The 20,991-nt window shown below is 45.6% G+C and overlaps 1 protein-coding gene across 6 annotated transcripts in view; it reads right to left on the reverse strand.

The window, feature by feature from the left end:
- Window positions 1-20,991, reverse strand: part of CLIP4 (CAP-Gly domain containing linker protein family member 4) — a 609,451-nt gene that overhangs the window by 179,473 nt on the left and 408,987 nt on the right. For all 6 annotated transcript variants that reach the window (XM_069608715.1, XM_069608714.1, XM_069608711.1 and 3 more), the window contains one exon: window positions 1,303-1,367. In XM_069608715.1, coding sequence (XP_069464816.1) covers window positions 1,303-1,367 — 65 coding nt within the window. The remainder of the gene's footprint in view (window positions 1-1,302; window positions 1,368-20,991) is intronic.

Genomic DNA, 20,991 nt, shown 5'->3' on the forward strand with positions numbered 1-20,991 from the left:
ATGTGCAGATGCAAATGCATTGATGTAATGACATGTTACTGCTCCCATGATTCCCTTCTGGAATAAAAGTTACTGGAGTATCCTCTGGAGATAGGAAATTATTACCTGATGAGTGGGAGGACTAATTTTTCAACTCTGGGTATGTCCAAGGAAGGTTTCCTTTGTCTCCCAAAAATAGTAGATCTTTCCAGATCTGTGCTACATGTTTTGGACAGAGAAAGTGGACAAGGCACTATGGTAGCATCCTTCAACATTCTGGGAATGCTCAAAGGCATATTGAGAAGCGTTGCTAGGACTAGAGTGATAAACTATGGGTTGAACCAACAGTTGTACTATATCTTAGTTTCTCAATACAGCTGAGAACAAAAGAGCTTAGAACCATCTTGCTTATATGAGTCATCATGTCTTTCTCCAATACCTGGATAAATTAAATGACTGAAGGTTTTCAAGGTAACTGCCACTTCATTTCCGTTAGGTAGACAAAGGGTCTACAACCTGCAGCTAGTCAGGTCTTTAGGAAGAGGACTGCCATTATCCTTCATCATGGACCATTATGGCTAGAGCTGATGACACTTGTAGTGCAAAACAGCTGGAGAGTAAACATTTGCAGACCCCTGAAATAGACAGAACTTGGGATTTTTGGGAGAAGAACAATCAAGTGTAAGACCTTTATTGGAAAATTAAGAACTGGGTTGCATGTGGATCTGAGCACAATATGTTTTCCTTCACATTCACTATCGGAAAAGCTTCCGACTGTACGAGGCATGGAGAGTGATACTGTGGTAAGTGCGGCCTTGCATTGTGTGTAGCTTCCACCTGTGCCTCCTCTTAATCAATGCTCACTCCACTTCCAATAGCCCGTAGCCTGTTCCTTCCAGAGGGCATTTAAAGCATTAGATGTGGCTTTAAGAGGGTTTGGTGGAAGGCTAAACAGTCCTACATTAATGGATATATGGGGCAGATCTGCTTTGTTCATAGCACCACCCATTTTCCATATCTATGTGCTGTTGCTTTTTAAAAGAAAGAATGAACCTAAAGCATATGCACACAGAACTGAACAGAGGCATGAATTCCTCTGGTCTTCAACCAGTTCACAATGCCATTGATTAAATGCTCACTTGTTTGTAGTGTGGCACTCTAGAGACAGATCATAGAGGACTTGTCACAGTGGTTCATCTTCATGCGGAAGGATGAATTTAACAGGAGTAATATGTATGCAGGAGTATGATTCAAATGACAGAAATCTCAATGACGGTTGCCATTTTGAGCATTAGATGAACAGTTAGACAATAGAGTTATTACCTGGAAAAGAATGATTCAACTTCTTTTCAGGAATTTCCGTCAAGGAATCCAGAGACCCAGATATCCTGAAATAAAGCAGACAATTTGTGTTAAATATCTTATTAAAATTCATTGGCATGCCTTAATTTCCACTTTCGTAAACGGACACAATGGGATTAACTTGTCTTAACACAAACAGCTATAATAGATCAACGACCAATTTAAAGATAGGTTGAAAATATGAAGAGCTCCTGATCAAAAGATTAGGCATAAATGAGAATTCTCTTCTGTTGCCTGTTGAGTAGGAAATACGGGAATGTGGCTGTCTGCTTTTAGACATTTGAAAATCTAAGCTTGTTTCTAGGCAGCAGTTTCAGCGTATTGTGTTGTCTATGAAGGACTCCTGTCACACCAACATCCTGGAGAGATCCTTTGATGGAATGTGGGATTTAGGCACCAAAATCTTAAGAGTTCTGTGGACCGCCAGGGTTAGAGATCTTTAGACAGAAACGGATTAGCAGAATACTGCTCTCCTGTGGCTTCCACATGCAGTCAGCCAGTTTGGTCCATGTTTATGTGCTGTGCTAAATATCTTGCTTCCGATTTTTAAATAAAAGAAATGTTGATTCTCTGCAAAGCAATAGTGCCCAATTTCTCTATGGCCTTCGCCTCTTCTCACTACACAACCCCAAAAACGTTGTGACTTTACTTGGTTACCCTGATGCATCGTAACTTAGTTTAGATTCTACATTCAATTTGGCTTCATCAGAGTTGTAAAACATTCTAAACAAACACTGCAGTTGTATTTAGCTTTCACTATTACTAGAAGGTATGCAAAGTATAAAATGGTATGCAAAGTGATTATTCAGTGTGGTTCATCGACAAAACAAGTCACTGTAAAAATGAACACTTGAACTTATTTAGATTATAAACAGGCGAGGGGTGGGATAAACACATAAAGAGACTAGGGTTTTATCTACCAAAGAATAGGGATGTATTCTAGCTTTAAAATGTCTGAATGTATTAAAGTGTCTGAATTCTTCTTATTGTGAGGCTACAGGTCTCCGAGGGGTTTTCTTAACGCAAGACAGCTCAGTGATACAGCATGTTAGGGAGAATTCTCATAAATGTGCCAATTCCTCCCACCTTAGAGCCCTCCAGCTCTTTTGCCAAACTTTGGGACTTTGAACTTTTCAAATCAATGTGTTTTCTGTGTTTGTTTCTTTTTGGTTATGGAGTCTAACCAACTGTATAGGCATCATCTTATTCATTTGTGTCACATAGCACCCTCAGTGCAGCGACACAGGGAAGCCTTTCAGGCTTTCCCAAGGTTTAACTACCTTATCTGGGATCAACTACTGTTTCCCAGAACAGTGGAGTGAAATTGACTTCACTTAGCCCTGTAAATTCCTAGACCCAGCACATCCTATCTTCCTATAGAGTGCTGGAGGGGTTACCTACTAGCCACTGTGTCTTGATACTCATGTAACAGTCAAATGTTACCCTTTCTTCTCAGAATGGCTGGTGGCAGTGGTTTTACAACGAACTACCATGATTTTTCCCGACTGCAAACTATTTGTAGCTCCAGTAACGTTAAATCGTGGGAGCCATGTTTTTCAAGATGGCGCCCAGCCATTGTTGCTAAAATGGTTCCCGGTCTTCTTTTTTCGCCATGTCTTTGTGGAAAGGTCCTTCTAGAGTTTTTCTCTGCGTGCCAAACCAGGTTTGGTCTCTCTGTTAATTCGCCTTTTGCGGGCTTCAGGACTGAAGCCCGCCTCTGGCTCCAGAGTGTCTGGGGTAGGCAGGAAGTGTGGGAGGTGCCCGAAACTCCCTGTGCTTAGTCTCCTAGGAGACCCAAATGCACTCTGTGATGATTGGCTGACTGATTGTCCGGCAAGGACAGCCACCCTGCTGGGTGAGTGGCAGCTAGGCTGGAATGAATAGGAGAGAACTGAATAAAAGGCGAGTCTCTTGGCTTGGAAGGCAGAGTCGACCACTGGATGAAGGAACCGAAGAAGAGCTTGAAGAGGATGGCTGCTGCATCTTCTGGACCGTTGCTTTGCCCAGTGAACCCCTGCTGCAGGTCCAAATCATAAAGTTGGCATCGACAGAGAAGCCCTGCTAAAAACGACTTCTCCCTTTGAGTTGGTAGGACCAATCAACTCCCAAGTAAGCCACCTGGACATCTATCTCAGAGCTGGTTGCATTTCCTCAGAGCGCTGCAGGAAACCGTAGGAAACCGTAGAGCCAGGGAGAGCGACACCAGATTGTGTGTGTTACTTGAAAGCTGGCCAAAAGTGTTTGGAAGATACTCAGCTGAGTGTGGGACCTCTGAAGCAAGGACAGTCCACCTTGACAGCCAAAACCAGCGTTGTTACCAGTGCGTTAGCTGAAACGCGAAACAGCCACTGAAATTGAAGTTTGCCAGTTGCGAGCTTTTGACTGTCCCAGTGTAGTGCAGGAGTCCCCCGACGTCCTCCCTCTTGTCCCCACGACTGAGGTTCAGGAACAGCGAGATCTGCAGGAACTGCTAGGAGCAGAAGTCATCAGCTGCATCTTTTTCTTCATTGTAAGGTACTGTGAAACAAGACTGAGAGAACTTACCTCTCACAGTGAAAGTGCTTGAAACTTTTGCACCTAGCAGGCCTAATCAGCTTGTGACCCAACATATTATTCTTCTTTTTACAAACTACTTCTAAGAACCTGTGCAGAGACTTTTCCGTTTAGTTACCAGAACCGCTTTATCCTATTCAAGACTTTAGCCCAATATCTTTGGCCGAGCCAATTGAATTAAGTTGACTCTTCTGGTGAACTCAAAGTAGCTACACTGTCTAAGAATTATTGTAATCTTTCATGTTCTGATAACCTTTGCCTTTTACTCCTCTTGAAAAGTATTGAAGTATATTTGTGTGTTACTATATAATTGCCTCTTTCGAATGAATGTTTTATAACTGACAGATAAATTGATAAGTATTTATCAAAGAAAGCTTGAGTATAAGAGTTTATTTGAACACCTGTGTGTCACGATCCATGCCCGACTCCCTCAGGTATAACAGCCCCCTGGCAGCAGTGGGGCTAAAGCCCTTCACACTGGCCCCAAGGGCCTTAAAACCCCATCACAAACATACATGAAGTCAGTCCTGGCGCCCTCGGCGCCAGGCTCATCATCAGGAATAAAGCAATACCAGTTTTGGACCTTAATCCAACATGGAGGCCAATTACACAGCTCAGTTCTTTAGAACCAAGCCATGCGGTCTAGTGTTTTGGGTGTGGCTGGGCTTGGAACTAACTTTACCTGGGCTATTTAAACCACACCCAAACAGCATACCACGCTTTGCGTTATTCTGCACTCCTGCAGCGTAACGCTCACCGTGTCCAGCTCCTGCTCATCTGCTTCTCCGGCGGCCCAATCCTGAAGCCCTAGCTCTGGATTCGATTAATAACCTGTAAGAACAAGAACAGCATTAGCGAGCAAGAACACTTGCCTGTGAACTAACCGGTCTTGAATCCATCCTGCGCTTCGCTTACCTCGCCCATCTCCGGAGTTCGCCGCAACCTACAAAGGTAAAGAAACAAGGACAGCATTAACAACAATTCTTACCTGGACAAGCAGCGAGTCCTGGCAGCACCCTGCGTTTCTCTTACCTTTCCCATCTCCGGGTTTCAACGCAACCTGCATGGGAGAAGGAACAAGGTCAGCATTAACAAAGCACTTACCTGGGCAAGCAGCGCTTCGATCGCTCATCACTCCGGAACAACACCGCAACCTGTACAAAGAAGGGAAGAGAACACAGGTTAGCAATGAACATCAATAAACAGAGCAGCGCTCCGCGCATCAATAACTCACCGTGGTCTTCGCCATTGGCGCAGCAACTCCGAGATCGCAACCATCCCTGTGAAAACAAAAAGAGACATTGTCAGGGAACAGCGTAGTGGAGCGAGACGCAGAGAAGACAGAGAAAACAGAGGGAAAGAAAGAGACGGAATAAAGACGGAAAAGACATTATAACTCACTTGGTAGACAGCAAACAGAGTCGGAGTCAAAGCCGGTCTGGACCCGACATAAGGGCACACGGACCAGTGAAGCAACTAGGTCCACGGAACGCCTGCATCAACCACGCGCCCCTGCACAGAGATGCAGGACGGAGAGTTCAACGCACAAAAACCTAAGGTGAGCAATACCCTAAGGGAGAGGATTTGGACCAGAGGGAGGTGGGAGTCCACCCATCACAGACCAGTATCTTAACCCTCCATTCTTCTGTTATAGGCGCTACCCAACGTCTGGCACATAACCAAGCAGAGAGGGGTCCCGCTTACGCTTAGACCTCCATCCAGTATCGTGTGGCACACCCATGGATACCAGGTGAGCGTAACACTGTGATTGTAAACCTCTGTGTAACATCATTACTGCTCACATTCCTCTCTCGAGATAAGTCTGGCTGCTCAACACGCTACCAAAACTGTGTAGTACAGACTTATACAAAAGGTTGGTTTGCTTATACCTGTAGTCATATTTGTGTGTAGTATTCCCAGAGGGTACTGCATACAAACGTTGCCTAACACAGCCCCTAGCCACTTCTTAGCAAAACTCACAGTAACAGGGATATAGTTCCCAACCACTCCTTGCCCCAAGTTACAGACAGATGGATATAACGCTCAGCCACTTTGAAGTCACAAATCCTCTTCAGAGTGGTATTTATTTTACATATAGTCGATTTACATGGCACCTCTCAAAATTACTAAAAATGCTCTGTGGTGCGCAAGAGGAAAGAAAGGAGAGAAACACAACAAGGGGGAGGGGTAACACAAGATCATTTGCATTTCTTGAAGCATTCAGACCAAAGGGGGAAGGGTAAAGGGAAAAGAGCAAAGCAAGAAAGTAATAGAACAAGTGCAGCATGAAAGGCAAGAACACAATTAGGCAAAGTATGGCCGCTGGAGGGACCCTGGAGGGCCTTTGTCCACTATGTGGTGGGTCAAGTGCTGGGATGCAACTGTGGGGTGAAACATTCCAGAGCATGTGATCTCCTTTTCAGGACTATGCAGAGTGGTTCCATGGAGTAGTCTGTAAACCCCCTATCATCGGTGGTTCAACTATTAATTGGAAACCAGTGCCAGCAATTGTATTGATCCATGGGCTTCGAAGTGTACCACAATATTAATAATCTGCTATTGTACTGCTGTTTAGAGGAAATAGGCTTTTCTGTGATCAGTGGCTGTTGAACATGACTTTCCTTTGTTCAATAAAAAGATTTGTTTGAAAAAAACTAGGCAAAGTATTAAATACAAAGTTAATAGAGGGCAGCCAAGTGCCCATGGCTAACTGTAGGGCAGCTTCAAGTACAAGGGACCAATGCCATGAGAAGAAGGGGAGGCCAGGGCTCACCAAAGCAAGGCCTTAAACTGCAACCTTTGCTCATACATCATGATGGGGGAGGTTATGTCAGTATGAAGAGGGGCGTTTTGGGCATTATTCCGAGTATCAAAACTGAAGTAAAATCTGAAGAAATGAAGCTGAAAGGGGGGTTTTTCTATTTGGCAAGGCCAAACAAACTAATCATGCTCAAACCAAGTTTATTTTTTATGAAGGTTATGGAAGATCCTCTTCTAGCTGTGTTGTATCTCAGCTCATGGGGCGGGAGGTTGTTTTCAATGTACACGCTATTTGTAACACCAGGTGGCTAGTTCCTGGTTGATATCTCCCTGATGCAGGTTTATAGTGGCCCAGTTCACAAAAAGGGGGGTGGTGCTAAGGCATCAAAGACCCCATCATGAGGGATACAGCGACCTTCCCACTGAAAGATATCTTGCCTTTTTCTCTCTCAAGTCGGGTATATTGTGCCCTTCTAAACAGGTCTTTTTGTGTATAGCCACAATCTGTTTTGTGTAATTGGTTTAGGACTATTTGAAAGATGTGAGCTGGCTGACAGTGAGTTTATTTTCCTGGCCTACTATAGCAGAGGAAGATGTCCATGGGTTTCAATGAACAGCCGGCCTGGAATGCAGACATTACTTACCTTGGACACTAGTCTGTCCAGGGTTTGCCTAACAGCGGAGGTCTCCACAGCTAGGTGATATTGAGCAACAGTTGGCAGGTCCAATCACAGGAGTGAAAATTACAGAATATGATACTTGGGACTTCCAGGTAATATGAGGGGAAGACAGCAAATGGGGCCTGGGATAAGCAGCTAGTTACTGGAGAACTAAGCCCCATGACTGGTTGTCTCCCCTGAACGTTCCTGGGGCTCTTGACCACCAGGTGGTGAGGGAGCCCTCATCACAAAGAGAGACCTGCCCGAAATTGCTAACAAATGTGCGAGACTAAATCACAGCAAATGGGCATAGCGAGCTATTATGCAACCGAAGCTAAATCAGTCGACAAGGATATGAATTCCTTTATTCCTTTATAGGATTTTTGGAACAGAAGTGATTATTTACATACAGTTTTGAAATAAATTACAAACTGTTTAAAGGCACGTTATTGGAACCATAAAAAACACATTCCTACAATAATACGCCAACCAAACGGACAAAACCATGCATAGTGTAGTGAAAGAAGATACGTGTGCGCACGTGAAACAGATAAAAAAAGAATAGCAAAGGAGAGGTCTTTCTATATGCTAAATCCTGGGTCTACGTTTAAAAAGCATTTCGAACGATACGAATGTGCCGCCATCGTCAGGACCAAAAGACGCCCTGGTGGAAGAGGAACATGAAGCTTTAAAAAAAAAAGGGGGAAAACTAAAAAAGCAAAATAGCAAATGCACCTAAGCCCATAGAAGTGAAAGTTACTAACCTCATAGGCCATTAACCTGCACACACCGCTCAGCGTATTCAATTCATCACATAGCAATTCGATAATTTATTAGGCAGACACAAAGGAAAGAGGGGCGACAATGAGGCACGGTCAATCAAAAAATGATCTGTATTATGTCAAGAGAACCAATTGTTCAAGGAGTAATACAGAACAATGGCAGACCACAAAACACCCACACTGGCCTACCTCAATTAAATTGCTTACAGGGGATGTGGGCTAGCTACCAAAGAATCCAAGTTAGTTAGCGCTCAACACACAATACCATCTTTGATGGATTACATGGCTTTTAGCTTCATGATGCCATTCAAGAGGTATACTACCTCAGAATTTGCCCAGTCAAAACCCATGGAGAGGCTTCAGAACCAGAGTACCATCAGTGGGTATTGGACAGACGGACTGGCAACATGACTGAACAGAAAGGTTTATGATCATTTGGTGGGCAGGGTTTCAGAAATCCTCAAGCGCACCAGGATAGCATTGAATGTGATTTGTTTTTTCAGAGGGTCCACAACCCCTCCTCCCCCAATCCTTCCTCACATGTTTTCTCTTAATCAGGGTGGGTGTCTTACAGCTCATTAAAGCTTATGTATGTAGTTATTAATTTATCAGTCAAACTATGCCCTCTCATTCCTATCAGTGTTGGACAGAATAGGTGCCCAACAGGCTTCAAAATTCAAGAATTGTCAAGTGACCCAAAGTTCACTGTTAGGGATTTCAACACAGGTACTACGAGGTGTGTGTTCTCATTGTGGAAAGCATGCAGGGAGTAAAGAAAATGAATGCCCTCATTGTAGTGCCTGCACTTGGCGCATCATGCAGTTTCGGGTGAGTCCTCTGGCGAGCCTGAGGTTATGTCTGAGCCTGCCGCATTGTCCGCCGTGTGAGGACAGGCAGGCCGCGGCAGAGACCTCTTTTGATCCAGATTAAACTGATAGTAACTTTTAGTAACAGTCATGGATTGAGATGTAAATATAATCAGTCTTTTTCTCACAGGAAGGTCCTATAGGGGAAGCTAGAAGACATATTGAATAGAACAGCAAGCTTAAACATACACACAACCTTAGCGAGGAGGGGCAGTCCTGATATCTCAGCATGAAGGAAGAGAGTATGAAAAAAAGAAAGAACCAGCTTTACAATGAGATTCCTTAGGGAATGACGGCCAGTTGGACATTTTCCCTCAAGTCAGAATCCAGAACAGGAGCTTCAGAGATGTGTACTCACCTCCCAGTAGCAGCTCTACACAGTTTAGAATTTCAGAAATGGGAATTATAAGTTTGTTATCCTTCTGTTTAAAAGCAGGGACCCATATTTAAAAAGTAACTGCTTTGGGATTTTCTGATTACTTGTCTTCTCCAAATAATATTTCAAGGCCCTCTTAAAAGTAGGAACGCCCTCTCCTTCCGCTCTTTTTCTCAAAGATTCATGTGACAAAGTTCCATGCCTGGAACTTCGTCTGGTGACTACGAGCCAGCCAGCTCATGAAGCTGGATACCTAGCCAAGCCATAATGCCCCTAAACAGAAAAATAAAACGTGGACCAGATCCGTGAAGCAGAATTGGGGACAGTGGAGAGGAAAAAACCTGGCCAAAATACCGAGTCAGGCCATTGAGCCAGGGAAGACATCAGGAAACTTGTCTCAGTGCCCAAATGCCAATATTGTACAGGCAAACCACCCTCAGCTGGAATACATCTTCCACAATGTCCATTTCTCCCAACCGGAAAACTCAGATAGATCAGTGAAATTAAATGATCCCTCCAAGGACAGGGAGATGTGACAAATCAAGAAATTCAGTCACTTCTCCCCAGGGGGAGCCTTTCCTTTGGAGGCGAGGCACTAGGCAATAATCCCCACAGGTGTGGCAGAAAGCAGGACCCAAAAGGGAGACTACCCCCTGAGGGACAGGGACAGCAGTTCCACAGAGGAACTCCCTAAAACCCTGCCCTTTGACACCAGAGGGACATCATTAAACCAAACCACTATGTGCTATTGTAATACAAGATTCAAGATTCCCATTGAAGAACAATATACTACAAACACCATAAAGAAGAATGAAGAAAGAGTAATGAGTAATGATTACTCCCTGGTCTGGGACCAATAGTACTGTGACAAAGAGGATTGAACTAAGAATGAAGAGTGTTCAACCAACATAGGATGGACTACGATCCTCTGCTGGGGAGGACACAGCAACCTGCAATACAAAGAGAAGAAGGACTTCTCTTAGAGAGAGAGAGAAACGAAGCCTGAATGCTTCAAATCAGTCAAGTTGTGAATGGAACAGCAGACCAAGAGATCCTGTGTCGGCAGGAAGGCCGAAGGCGCTGTCGGCCAAAAGCCTTGACGTAATTCGAGGCAGACTAGCAGAGGGGAAACCCCAACAAAGAAAAGCAGGCAGGAGCAGTGGCATGAGCCTGGAGGGGTGGACTGGTGAGTCCGATAACTACGCCGAGATCATTGGAGCCTTGAAGCCACGGAGAAGAGTCCAAAGCAGACCGAACGACAAACCAAGCTGTCCTGACTATGCATGAAGCCCTGCTCCTGCAAACAGACCTGGTGACACCAAACCTCAAAAAGCAAGGCAACGAGATTGGTGGGAGACCGGGGAGGGAACATGGCAATAAAGAATACTGTCAGCCTACTCGTCACAGTAAGTAGTCGACGTTAAGAAGAGTGAAACACTCCAGGACTCAGACTAATCGAACCAGTAAGTGGTCGGAGGTTAAGAAAAGTAATAAACACTCTGGGAATCAGCCTACTCATACAAGTGAGTGGCCCGAAGTTAAAGAGAAACATACACTTTTTGACTCAGCCTACTTGTCCCAGTACATTCTCAGAAGAGAATAACTATTGTGAAACCCATATATAAAAACTGGACAAGAGATTTACTATTGGGTCAACAATAAGAACACCAAGGACGAAGACAGTGAATCAGAAGAGGGGGAATATGATATCAACTGTCTTATTCACAAAGGGTTGAAGAACTGTAGCAACACAGAGAATTAGAACCATACAAAGAGGGAATCAGTCTCCCTAGTAGAACCAGGTAGAGAAAGACTTTGAGACCTCTTTTTCCAGGAATTCCAAAGCTGAGGAGGAAAGACATGCCAAGGGAAAAAGTAGGGGGATACTAGGACTGGGATAAGTCCCCTACAAGAACTAAAACAATTACTTAGCATCTGAAATATTAATATCTCAAGATTGCATACTAAAGCTGAACAAGCCTATACAGAAGAAGGGAGTCATTCTCCCAGTATTTTATTTTCTACTAGTGGGGGGGACAGAGTAGTTTAGAGTTCGACGCAGGACAGACTACTTTTGGACATCACAACATACGACAATCATTTTAGTTAGTTTGGTTAGGTAGGGAAACCTATAGACTACAGATATTTTTAGAATAAACAATCTTGAAATGACAAAAAACGGTCCGTCTCCTCCTTATGACCTATACAGAGACCATAGGACAACCCTTCAAGGGCAGAAGAGCCTGGAGAAACCTGAAAACCATTAGATTCCCACCAGCCCACTTGACTTCCTAACAGCAGTTCAGTAGGATAGCCTCGACAGACGCAGCTTGTACAGCCTCTCTATGCACACAGTTTCAAAATGGCCACTAGGGTTCTCACAGATTAAGCTCAGGCCCTCCAGATTTATTCTGGCAATAGGGAAGCGAGAGAGACAAGCCATTCCCAAACCTTACATCCAATGGTACACCATCAGTCCTAGTTTCCATCGGGGGAAGGGATCATGTTACTATATAAGGCAGGCATCCCAGGCCAGGCGGCTCCTGTTTGGAGAAGGCTAGAGAGGGAAGACTGCTGGAGAGGTGCTGCAAAAACGTTGAACTCTAGCAACATGTGTGTGCTCCAGAGAGCAGCTGGAGAAGTGGCAGCATGAGAGAGGAGGTGCTCAGAATGTAGTGAGAGTTAAAAGAGAGTGGAGCGAAAGGTAGTAGCAGAAACCGGGAAAAGGAGGGAGGAAGCGCAATCTGGAGTGGAAAGTGGTAGTATGAACAGGGGAAAGTAAAGCTACAAATGGTGAGGCAGGAGGAGACAAGTGCAGAGGGAAGCAGGGAGGAAATAAAATCTGGCGAGGAGTTAAAGGAAGGAGTAACATTAGAAGGCTGGATGGAGGAATTAAGACTCGGAGCAGACTGGAAGGCAGTGGCAGTAACTAAAGAAGTGGAGGTGAAAGGCGACTTGAGGTGGTTAGACTAGAGAGGAAGAAAGCTGTAAGATCAAGATAAAAGTAAGGGACAGTGGGATCAGGCCAAGGGTATAGTAAGGAGACCGTGACTGATCAGCAGGAGGGTTGGGCGAGAGTGCAGGGACAGAGGACGATTCTGTAATGCTTACAATGTGCCCTGCGGCAGTGTCCAGACCCTCTGGCACCCCATGTTGTCTTACCCTGCAGCTACGGGCTCTGGGACTTCTCCCTAAACAAGAACATGTGTGTTATGAATGAGACTGATATGTATGACACTAGTAATATGACCCCCTCCCTCCCAGGTTCCCTTTCCCTGGGAAGACTGAACTCACCTGTGGTTTGCACTACAGCGCTCTCCTTCCTGCTGTTGCGGCAGGGCGCGTTGACTTGTCCTTCTGCGTGTCTCAGTCCCAGTTACTTCACTGGGTAAGCCCAGACCTGCTGCGGCTTATGGAGAAGATTTCTTGCCTTGAAATCAGTGTTTCACTAGGGTTATTAGATTTCCTTTCTTTTCTGCTTTACCTAAAAGAAATGTCCACTGTAGTTCTTTTCACTATGGTTCTGGTTTCTTCCTTTCTTGCTCGTCTTAGAGAAATGCTCATTCCTTCTTGCCCAAGTTCTTTTGCCTGTTCTGCCTATACAGTATGAAGGGTTGAGTACGGCTGGTCTATGTGCAGCGCACAAGTATTTTTGACTGCAAGCACTGTGTTATGCTGCCATGCGCGCGCTTACTCCTTTCTCTTTACTTGCAGGTGCTGGGAACTGGCGCGCGTCGGGCGCGAAGGAAGAGCGAGCTGCATCGGAGCATGGAGATGGAAGGAGCCAGTGACAACGGAGATCGGATGCTAGACAGGGTCGCGAGAGAAGGAATGTCCTAGCTGGTGAGTGTTCTGAAGCTGCTGCGATCCGGATGAAGTTGCAGTCCTTAACTAATCTTTGTCCTTTAATTACAGGTTTGGATATTCGGTCGGTAAGCGTCACCGTGCGGTGAGCAGAGTAACGCGAAGCGAAGAAACTTTCATGGGTGTGGTTTAAATACCCACACATACAGAAGGAGACCGATGGCTCAGCTGTCGTCCATCTTGGTGGAATTAGGATGATTTCCATGGTGGCCATCTTGGAAGGCTCAAGCAGCACTTTATTAATGCCAGATTCGTAGCCCGGATAAGCACCAAGTGCGCCATATGGAGGTCCAGTCTTTCTTTCCCTTTGTCCTCTCAGCCCTGAACGTGGTGGTGCCAGGGAAAGTCGTTTTAGGATATGGGGGAACATTGTATGTAGTGTTAGGATGTGGAGGAACACACCTGGAGATCATGACAGATAGGTCTTCAAACAAGGAGAATGATGATTGGCCAGGGGTTCAGGAGGAAGAAACAAGTTACTTACCTGTAACTCCTGTTCTCCAACATGGGTATCTTTCATGGATTCATATGCAAATGAATATTCAGTCATCAGTGGCCTTGGTGGACAGTGATTTAGGTCTACCTGGCAGTGGCTTGTGGCACTCAGAAGGCATAGTAGGTTTGTCCCCCCCCACACACACTGTATTTAATATTTATTTTTTTAATGTAATGTTTCTCATTCCCATGCCCCCTCCCTGTTCACCTGTGGGTGCTTTGAAACAGAATGTACTTGCTGCATAAGCACCTAACAAGCGAACAATACATACATAATCTGCACGCCACAACAAGTTGAGGCTGATGGTATGGATTCCCTAAAGAAGTATTTGTCTTCATAAACTAAAGGCTGACACACTTTAAATGTATATCTGTTGGCCAAAGACAAATCTCTCCAAAAGGTGCTCAATAAATACAGAAGAATGTTACCCTGATTTTAGCTACCTGGTCTAAGGCAGTACAATTTGAAGAACACTCTTCTCGTGTTTTCTTGTGGTAAGCCAGTGCCTGATAACCTACTGAAAATATTTGCCAGTTTTGTTGGTGCTAAATTCAATGAGAGATCGGTCTCCTTCCCACTCCCGCTTCCTGATCCGGCCCTGTTCCCTCCACCCTCCTGCATATCTCTCCTGATGGGTTAATTTGACACTCTTAACACATCCTCCCAGGGCAGCCCCTCTGAACGTGCAGCCCCAGCCCCTAAGGCTCCTACAGCAGTGGCTCCAGACCGTCTGCAGGTGTCAGCAGGGGAAGCAGCCAACCTCTAACATAAACCAAGACTAAACTACCAACTACCCCAACTACCTAAACTACCAACTACCCCCTCGACCCCTCAGTGCCATATATACCCAAACAGGCGATTTGTTCCCCATCACCTAGCTCACTCACAGCACTGAGCTCAAGGAAAAGGACCAGCAGTGCTCCCACCCGAGTCCCCGGGTGCAGTGTCAAACCCCAAATATACCGCCAACGACAGCCAACACATCCCCGCTGCAACCGCAATCAACTAGGTGGTTGCAAAGGCATAATTCCACCCGCAAACCAGCAGCAGCAGCCGGCTGCAGTGCCGAGATGTGCCAAACGAGGAGCAGACTGCCGTCAACCAGCATCAACGGATAAGGTAGGCACATTTTCACTGATACTAATAACCACTTTAGCATTCCCACCACCATACAACAGCACCACCGGGAAAGTACACCAACCACTCACATCCATCACACTCACTATGAAATCCATTGTCAACAAAAAATGGGCCTCTCTCCCATTATACAGGACTCTCAAATCTAGGTGTATCCTCCCATATCTGCCTATTATATTGCGAAACATATTATTGTATTGTGAAACCTAGGCCTTTCTCTCACTATACAGGGCTCTCAAATCTAGGTGTGTTCTCCCACACCCACATTGCATTGAGAAACCTAGGCCTCTTTCCCAATAAACAGGGCTCTCAAATCTAGGTGCCCCCCCATATATGCCTATTATATTGTGAAACCTATTATTGTATTGTGAAACCTAGGCCTTTCTCCCACTATACAGGATTCTCTAATCTCAGTGTGCTCTCCCATATCTGCCTATTACATTGAGAAGCCTATTGTATCGTTAAACCCAGGTCTCTCGCCCACTACACAGGATTACCACATCTAGATGTGTTCTCCTGCACCCAAACTGTACTGTGAAAACTAGGCCTTCTCACACTATACAGCACTCCCAAATCTAGGTGTGTTTTCCCGTACCTAATCATTGTATTGGAAAACCTAGGCCCCTCTCCCGCTATACAGGAACCGCAAATCTGGGTGTGATTCACCCATATCGGCCTATAGTACTGTGAAACCTAGGCCTTCATACCAATCCACAAAACCCCAAGTCTAGGCGTATGCTCCCAATCTGCATATATATCATGGAACCTAGGCCTTCTCCCACTAGACAGGAATACCAAGCTAGGTTTACCTCTGCTACCTGCATATTGTATTGAGAGACGTAGCAGCTGTCACAGTAGACAGGACCCTCTGATCTAGGTGTGCTCCCCAGCGCATGCCATTTGCCTAACCCCAGGTCCTTCACCACCTTCCGGGAACACCCAGCTAGCCACATAAGACAATTGCTTAGAGCCACACTCTGCCCCAGTCGAACGCAAACCCACAGTCTAATTTCAGGAGCTAGTTATTTCAACGCGTGCTCCCCCACATTGAAAAACCCTTAGTAACCAGACCATGCCCTGCATATACACTCGGCCATCGCAAGAAAGAAATCCGAAACAATAAATAAATCACTACCCGGCCAACCACCGTTGAAACCCTACAGGCGGGCTGCAGCCACTGTAACCAAAGTTCGAATTAGCGCACCACCAAAGACGCTAAGTTGCCCCGCCAAGGAGCAGGACGCCGCCAAAGAGAAATGGAAAATAGAGCAAACAAACCAGATACGTGCCCGACTCCAGCAGAAACCGTCATAAATACAGAACACATGCCGGAAAACACCCCAGCAAACAAAACAAATATCACAAGAATAGATAAATCCCTATATCTAATACCGTATTTCGCAAACCACCTCACCGCCTCGACAATTCATCAACACCAATACGTCCAGGCACGCTGAGAACCGACCGGAACCGCACAGGAAGAGAAGAGATGACGCAAGAAGGGGTAGGAATGAAACCAAGGCCCTCACCCCTTGCATTACAAAACCACAAGGGAACCGTGAGCAAACAGCAAAACAGAGGATGAAGAAGCAGAAAAATGTATCATCAACCCGACAAGCAACCTAACAGATCGCTTCTGCAAGGAAGCAGAATACATGGAGCACCAACCATATTGCGACCTAAACAAAGAGGCTCCAAGTGTAGTGTTTACTGGAGCCTCGTGAAGACCGTAGAGAGCCCCTCTGCCGGCTAGACAACAGCTTTTCTTTATTGGTTGCACTCAGTGCTGCTGACTTGAAGGCGCTGGCGGCCATGTAGCAGTGGACAATTTTGGCAAAGCTGTAAAGTGTACAGCTCTTTTTACTCTGTACAGTTGTGCAATCATGTGCGTATCTACTTTTGCTGTTACTTGTCACCTGTCTCCCCACACTTGTGTGTACCTTTCAGACAAGCAGCCGGAGACACATTCTGCCTCCTAGGCAGATAGCAATCAAATGCATGCTTTACTAATTGCAGGATTAGCCGACAGAGCCAAAACGGTAAACCGGTATGCACAATGGGACGGCTATTGTGATTACATGAAGGAGTTCACAGTATTTCTACCAGTATACCATTGTTCTACAGGTATACTGGTGTACCGTTTCACCCCTAATCTCCACACTACTCTCTACTACTCTCCTCCCTTTCATCTTTGAGTCACTCTCACTCACACTCCTCTCTCTCTTAGTCTCAAACACTCAATTTACACACTCACGCACAAGTACCATTTTCTCTCACCAACCAATACTTTTGGATGCACATACTTTCTGCAATCCTCCTCTACACCATCCTTCCCCGTCTGTTCCCTTGGTCTGCCTTCTCCCCCTTGACCTCACCAAACAAGCCCACACTGACTTGCAGCTCTCCTTTATCCTCCCCTTCATTGGCTGTCCGCGTCAGCTGGTTTCCTGAACATGCCAACTTCCATTTCCCCAGGGTTGGGGTTACAAGCATCAGAGAAGTTAAAATGGGCCTTCCACCCCTTTTCATACATGGATCTGCCGTCGTTCTGCGATGGCAGCCCTCTACAATTATAATTAATATCAGAGTTTATACCTGGGATCGTAGGAGCGTCTGGATTGCTGGTTTTATCCACGCGACGTTCTGTTGCCATCTGCTCGTAGCTGCCTCTCAGGTGAGCCACATAATCACGTCTCTGCCACACAGAATCCTGTTATCAGCGATCCCGGATGTTGTTTCATCCAATGTAGAAGGATGAGGGACTGGGGCCCTCGCAACTCATACACCCCACCTCTGGGGCAAGACTGACTCTGGGAAATAACATCGTAGGCCTCCTGCCCCAGGACGGCAGAAGGTCCCTGATCCTGTAACAATTGTGTAATGTGAAATAATGTTGGGTTATGCATTTTCTCTACATATCCCTATCGACTTACTGTAACAAACTGATTATCATTGTTACATCATTTATAATAACCTTCACTAATACATGTTTTATCTATACATTTTAGCCAATAAATGTTTTATCTATACTTTTTCTAAGAGGTCTGCATTGTCTTTCATCACTTTTACATTTTCTATTTACCAAGCCACTTCAAATGTACAATGATGTAGAAAATGGAGGCAAGACCAAATTGTTAGGGAGAATTCTCCGTTTAGGCTGAATTTCCTAACCTAGTGAGTCCCCCAGCAGCTTTGCTGGGTTTTTGGGGTTTATTTTTTTCTCCTGCCAAGAGTGAGACTCTTTTACCCTCACTCTTGGGCATGATTTGAGTGTGTTTCTTTGAATCTAGATGTGTTTAATGGGCTATGGGGTCTTTTACTCCATAGGGCTTCATGTGTTTTTGTGATGTGTGTTACACAGCACCCTCTGTGCAGTGACACAGGGGTGTCATAGTGACCCCCCAGTATAGACTCCATACCCTGGGACTGACTACTGTCTCCCATGGCATGTAAAGTCACCATTGACTTTACTAGTCTTAAATTCTGAACAGAACCAGTACAAACCATCATATTGTGGACGTACTGGCTGGGGCAATTCAATTGCCCCGGGGTCTGTTAGTCGAGGGGGCACGTCTCCGTCCCCCTTGATCGAGTTTTGGCTGGTGGCAGTGGATACTACTTTTTATATTCAACCGCGAATATTTTCCTATGGGATTTCCTATTGTTTTAGGCTACTATCTTTATTACTATCTTTATTTAATTATTTACGGTAGCCTCGAACATACCGCCGGTTTATTTAATTAATATGAATTCTCCGGTTGGTATTTTTTGCCAAAACTTGATTCTAAAATGGCGTTTGCGTTCTCTTCTGTGACTCCAACCCAAGTTGAGCCCTTTGTTCCACTTTTTGGCGGGCTTCTCCACAGAAGCCCTCCAAAGTGGTGCCACTCTGTCTGGGGTACTTAGGAGGGGTGGAGGGAAATGTAGGCACCCTGGACTGAGTTGCCTAGGCAACTCAAGTCGCACTCCATCCTGATTGGCCCAAGTGGTGAGCCGGCCGGCTCACCACTTAGCATGTTTGAGTGACAGCTAGGTTGAGTGAATGGGGGTTTGCTGCATAAAAGCTGGGCTTTGGGGACTGGAACTTCAGAAGTCGCCACAGGACCTAAGAATCCGACGAGGGAGAAGCTCAGCCGACCTGCCACGACACCACCACCGGTGAAGCCCTGCTGGACTGCCTCACCACTTTTCCCAACGACAGAGGAGAGTCTTCTTCCTTTGACTGGTGGGGATAACCAGTTTCACCGTCTTTTCGCTTTCCCCGACGTACCTCGTGGCCGCCTTGCCCGTGCCAAGCACCCCGGCAACCGGGATACCACGTTTTACCACGACCGCGAAACAAAGGTACCACCTTTAACCGGAAAACTCCACGGCTGGTTTCTGCACTGGTAGTGCAACGACCTTCATCTTTCCTCCAAGTCGAGATCTTCTCTTCCCCTGGACGACAACGCAACTTGCACCCACTACCAGGAACAACTGCCACCGCTGGAGGATCCTTCCAACTTAAGGTACCGTGTCCCGCCTGGCTTCCCTTGCTACCGACTGTACGGGGTAGATTTAGCCCCCGGCTTTCGAACCTGGGTTAGCCTGGGACACTCTGGCTAAACTTTCCTAAGCCTCTCAACTCTTTTTTGAACCCTCTGCAAGACTTTTTAAGCCTAGTGTAACTGTGTGATCTTGGGCGCATTTGTGCTCTGCTCTCTCTAAGAGTGGGCCCAGCCTTTGGACTTTGGCTCACCAGTGACTCTTTGCTCTTCTGCCTTGCTAACAGTGTTCCTGAATCCTAGAGTGGTCTACCTTTCCATATTCTATCTTTTTCCCTCCCTTTCTCACAAACTTATTGGAGTGCCATCTAGTTAAGCGCTCACCTCTGTATGAAAATAAGTGGTGTTTTACTGTGAGTTATCTGATAAGGGAAAAGGGGTGTATATATTACAATAGTAACTGTGTTTAGAATATTTTACAACAAGAGTGCTGGAGTGTTTCAAACTGTGCGTTTTTAAATAAATAATTATATACTTTGATACCAAAGCTCTGGTCAGTGTTTGCTTGTATTATTGTCTCTGAGTGCCTATTGTGTATACTTTGCATACTGCCTAACTCTTCTTGAGGGAAGTCTGACTGCTCAGCCACAGCTACCAGGTAAATCTGGGTGGTGCAGACTGCTACCAAGTGGGTTTACTGCCAACACCTGTAGTCTTAAATCTTTTGCAGTGTTCCCTAAGGGAACTGCACAGGTTTCTGCCTAACACAAATCAAGGACTACCAGAGTAAAAGAGTGACATTGAAGACTATCTTGAAAGAGTACAGGCGTCCCCAACTGGCGTGCTGAAATGGTGGGCGGGGGGTGTCCAACACGAGTCAAGATTGGCTTTTGGGTTGGGACGTTCAGCGTAGTCGGTTACCTCAGTAGGACTGTGATCTAGCTTTGTACTGATCACTGCAGGCGTAAGCAGCTGCTCTACATGATTGGGAGCTATAGGACAAGAGGCCGTCCCTGCTGGATCTGAAGAAGCGTTATGTGGAAAGGACTGGTAATTACGTCTTTGTTGCAACATACCTAATGTCCTGGGTGGATCTGTGTCAGTCTTGATTGCTAACGAAGTGTCATCTACCGTTTTGCCCAAAAAGGTCTTCTCCGTCATGTCGACTACTTTGGCCTGCACATAGGGTCTAAAATTGGTAGCCTTTGGCCAGCCTTGTCGTTGGAGATTTTCACCATTGCCTATTTGATGAAAACCGGTGTCTGTGATATACACGATCACTGAGATAGGGTGGTCATATGCCGACTCTATGCATCACCTCTTGCTTTTTATGCTCCTGAAATGTAGAATAGGGGCGAGCTTAAACCAGAGCTCAGCTCACTATTGTACTTTGCCGGGATGGCTCGCAAATTTGCGGCTTTAATGATGGTCGCAGCTTTGGAGATCACTCACTTACCGAAAGCATTGCTGCCTTCTTTGTTTAGTGGGAAAGCGCAGGGTGAAGAAGGGTCAGTAGACCTTTTCCTTGTCGTCACCCAGACTACTGAATCTGTGCTTAGTTGTTTCTGAAAACATTTCGGGGTATTGTCAGATGCCCTATATTATTTGTAAAAAGTATCCTTTTTTACCACTCAAACAATCTTATCTCCATAGTGTAGGCAGCAGGTCGAACA

This window comes from Ambystoma mexicanum, chromosome 4q, assembly GCF_040938575.1.
Source record: "Ambystoma mexicanum isolate Mex_15411 chromosome 4q, UKY_AmexF1_1, whole genome shotgun sequence".
NCBI classification, from domain to species: domain Eukaryota; kingdom Metazoa; phylum Chordata; class Amphibia; order Caudata; family Ambystomatidae; genus Ambystoma; species Ambystoma mexicanum.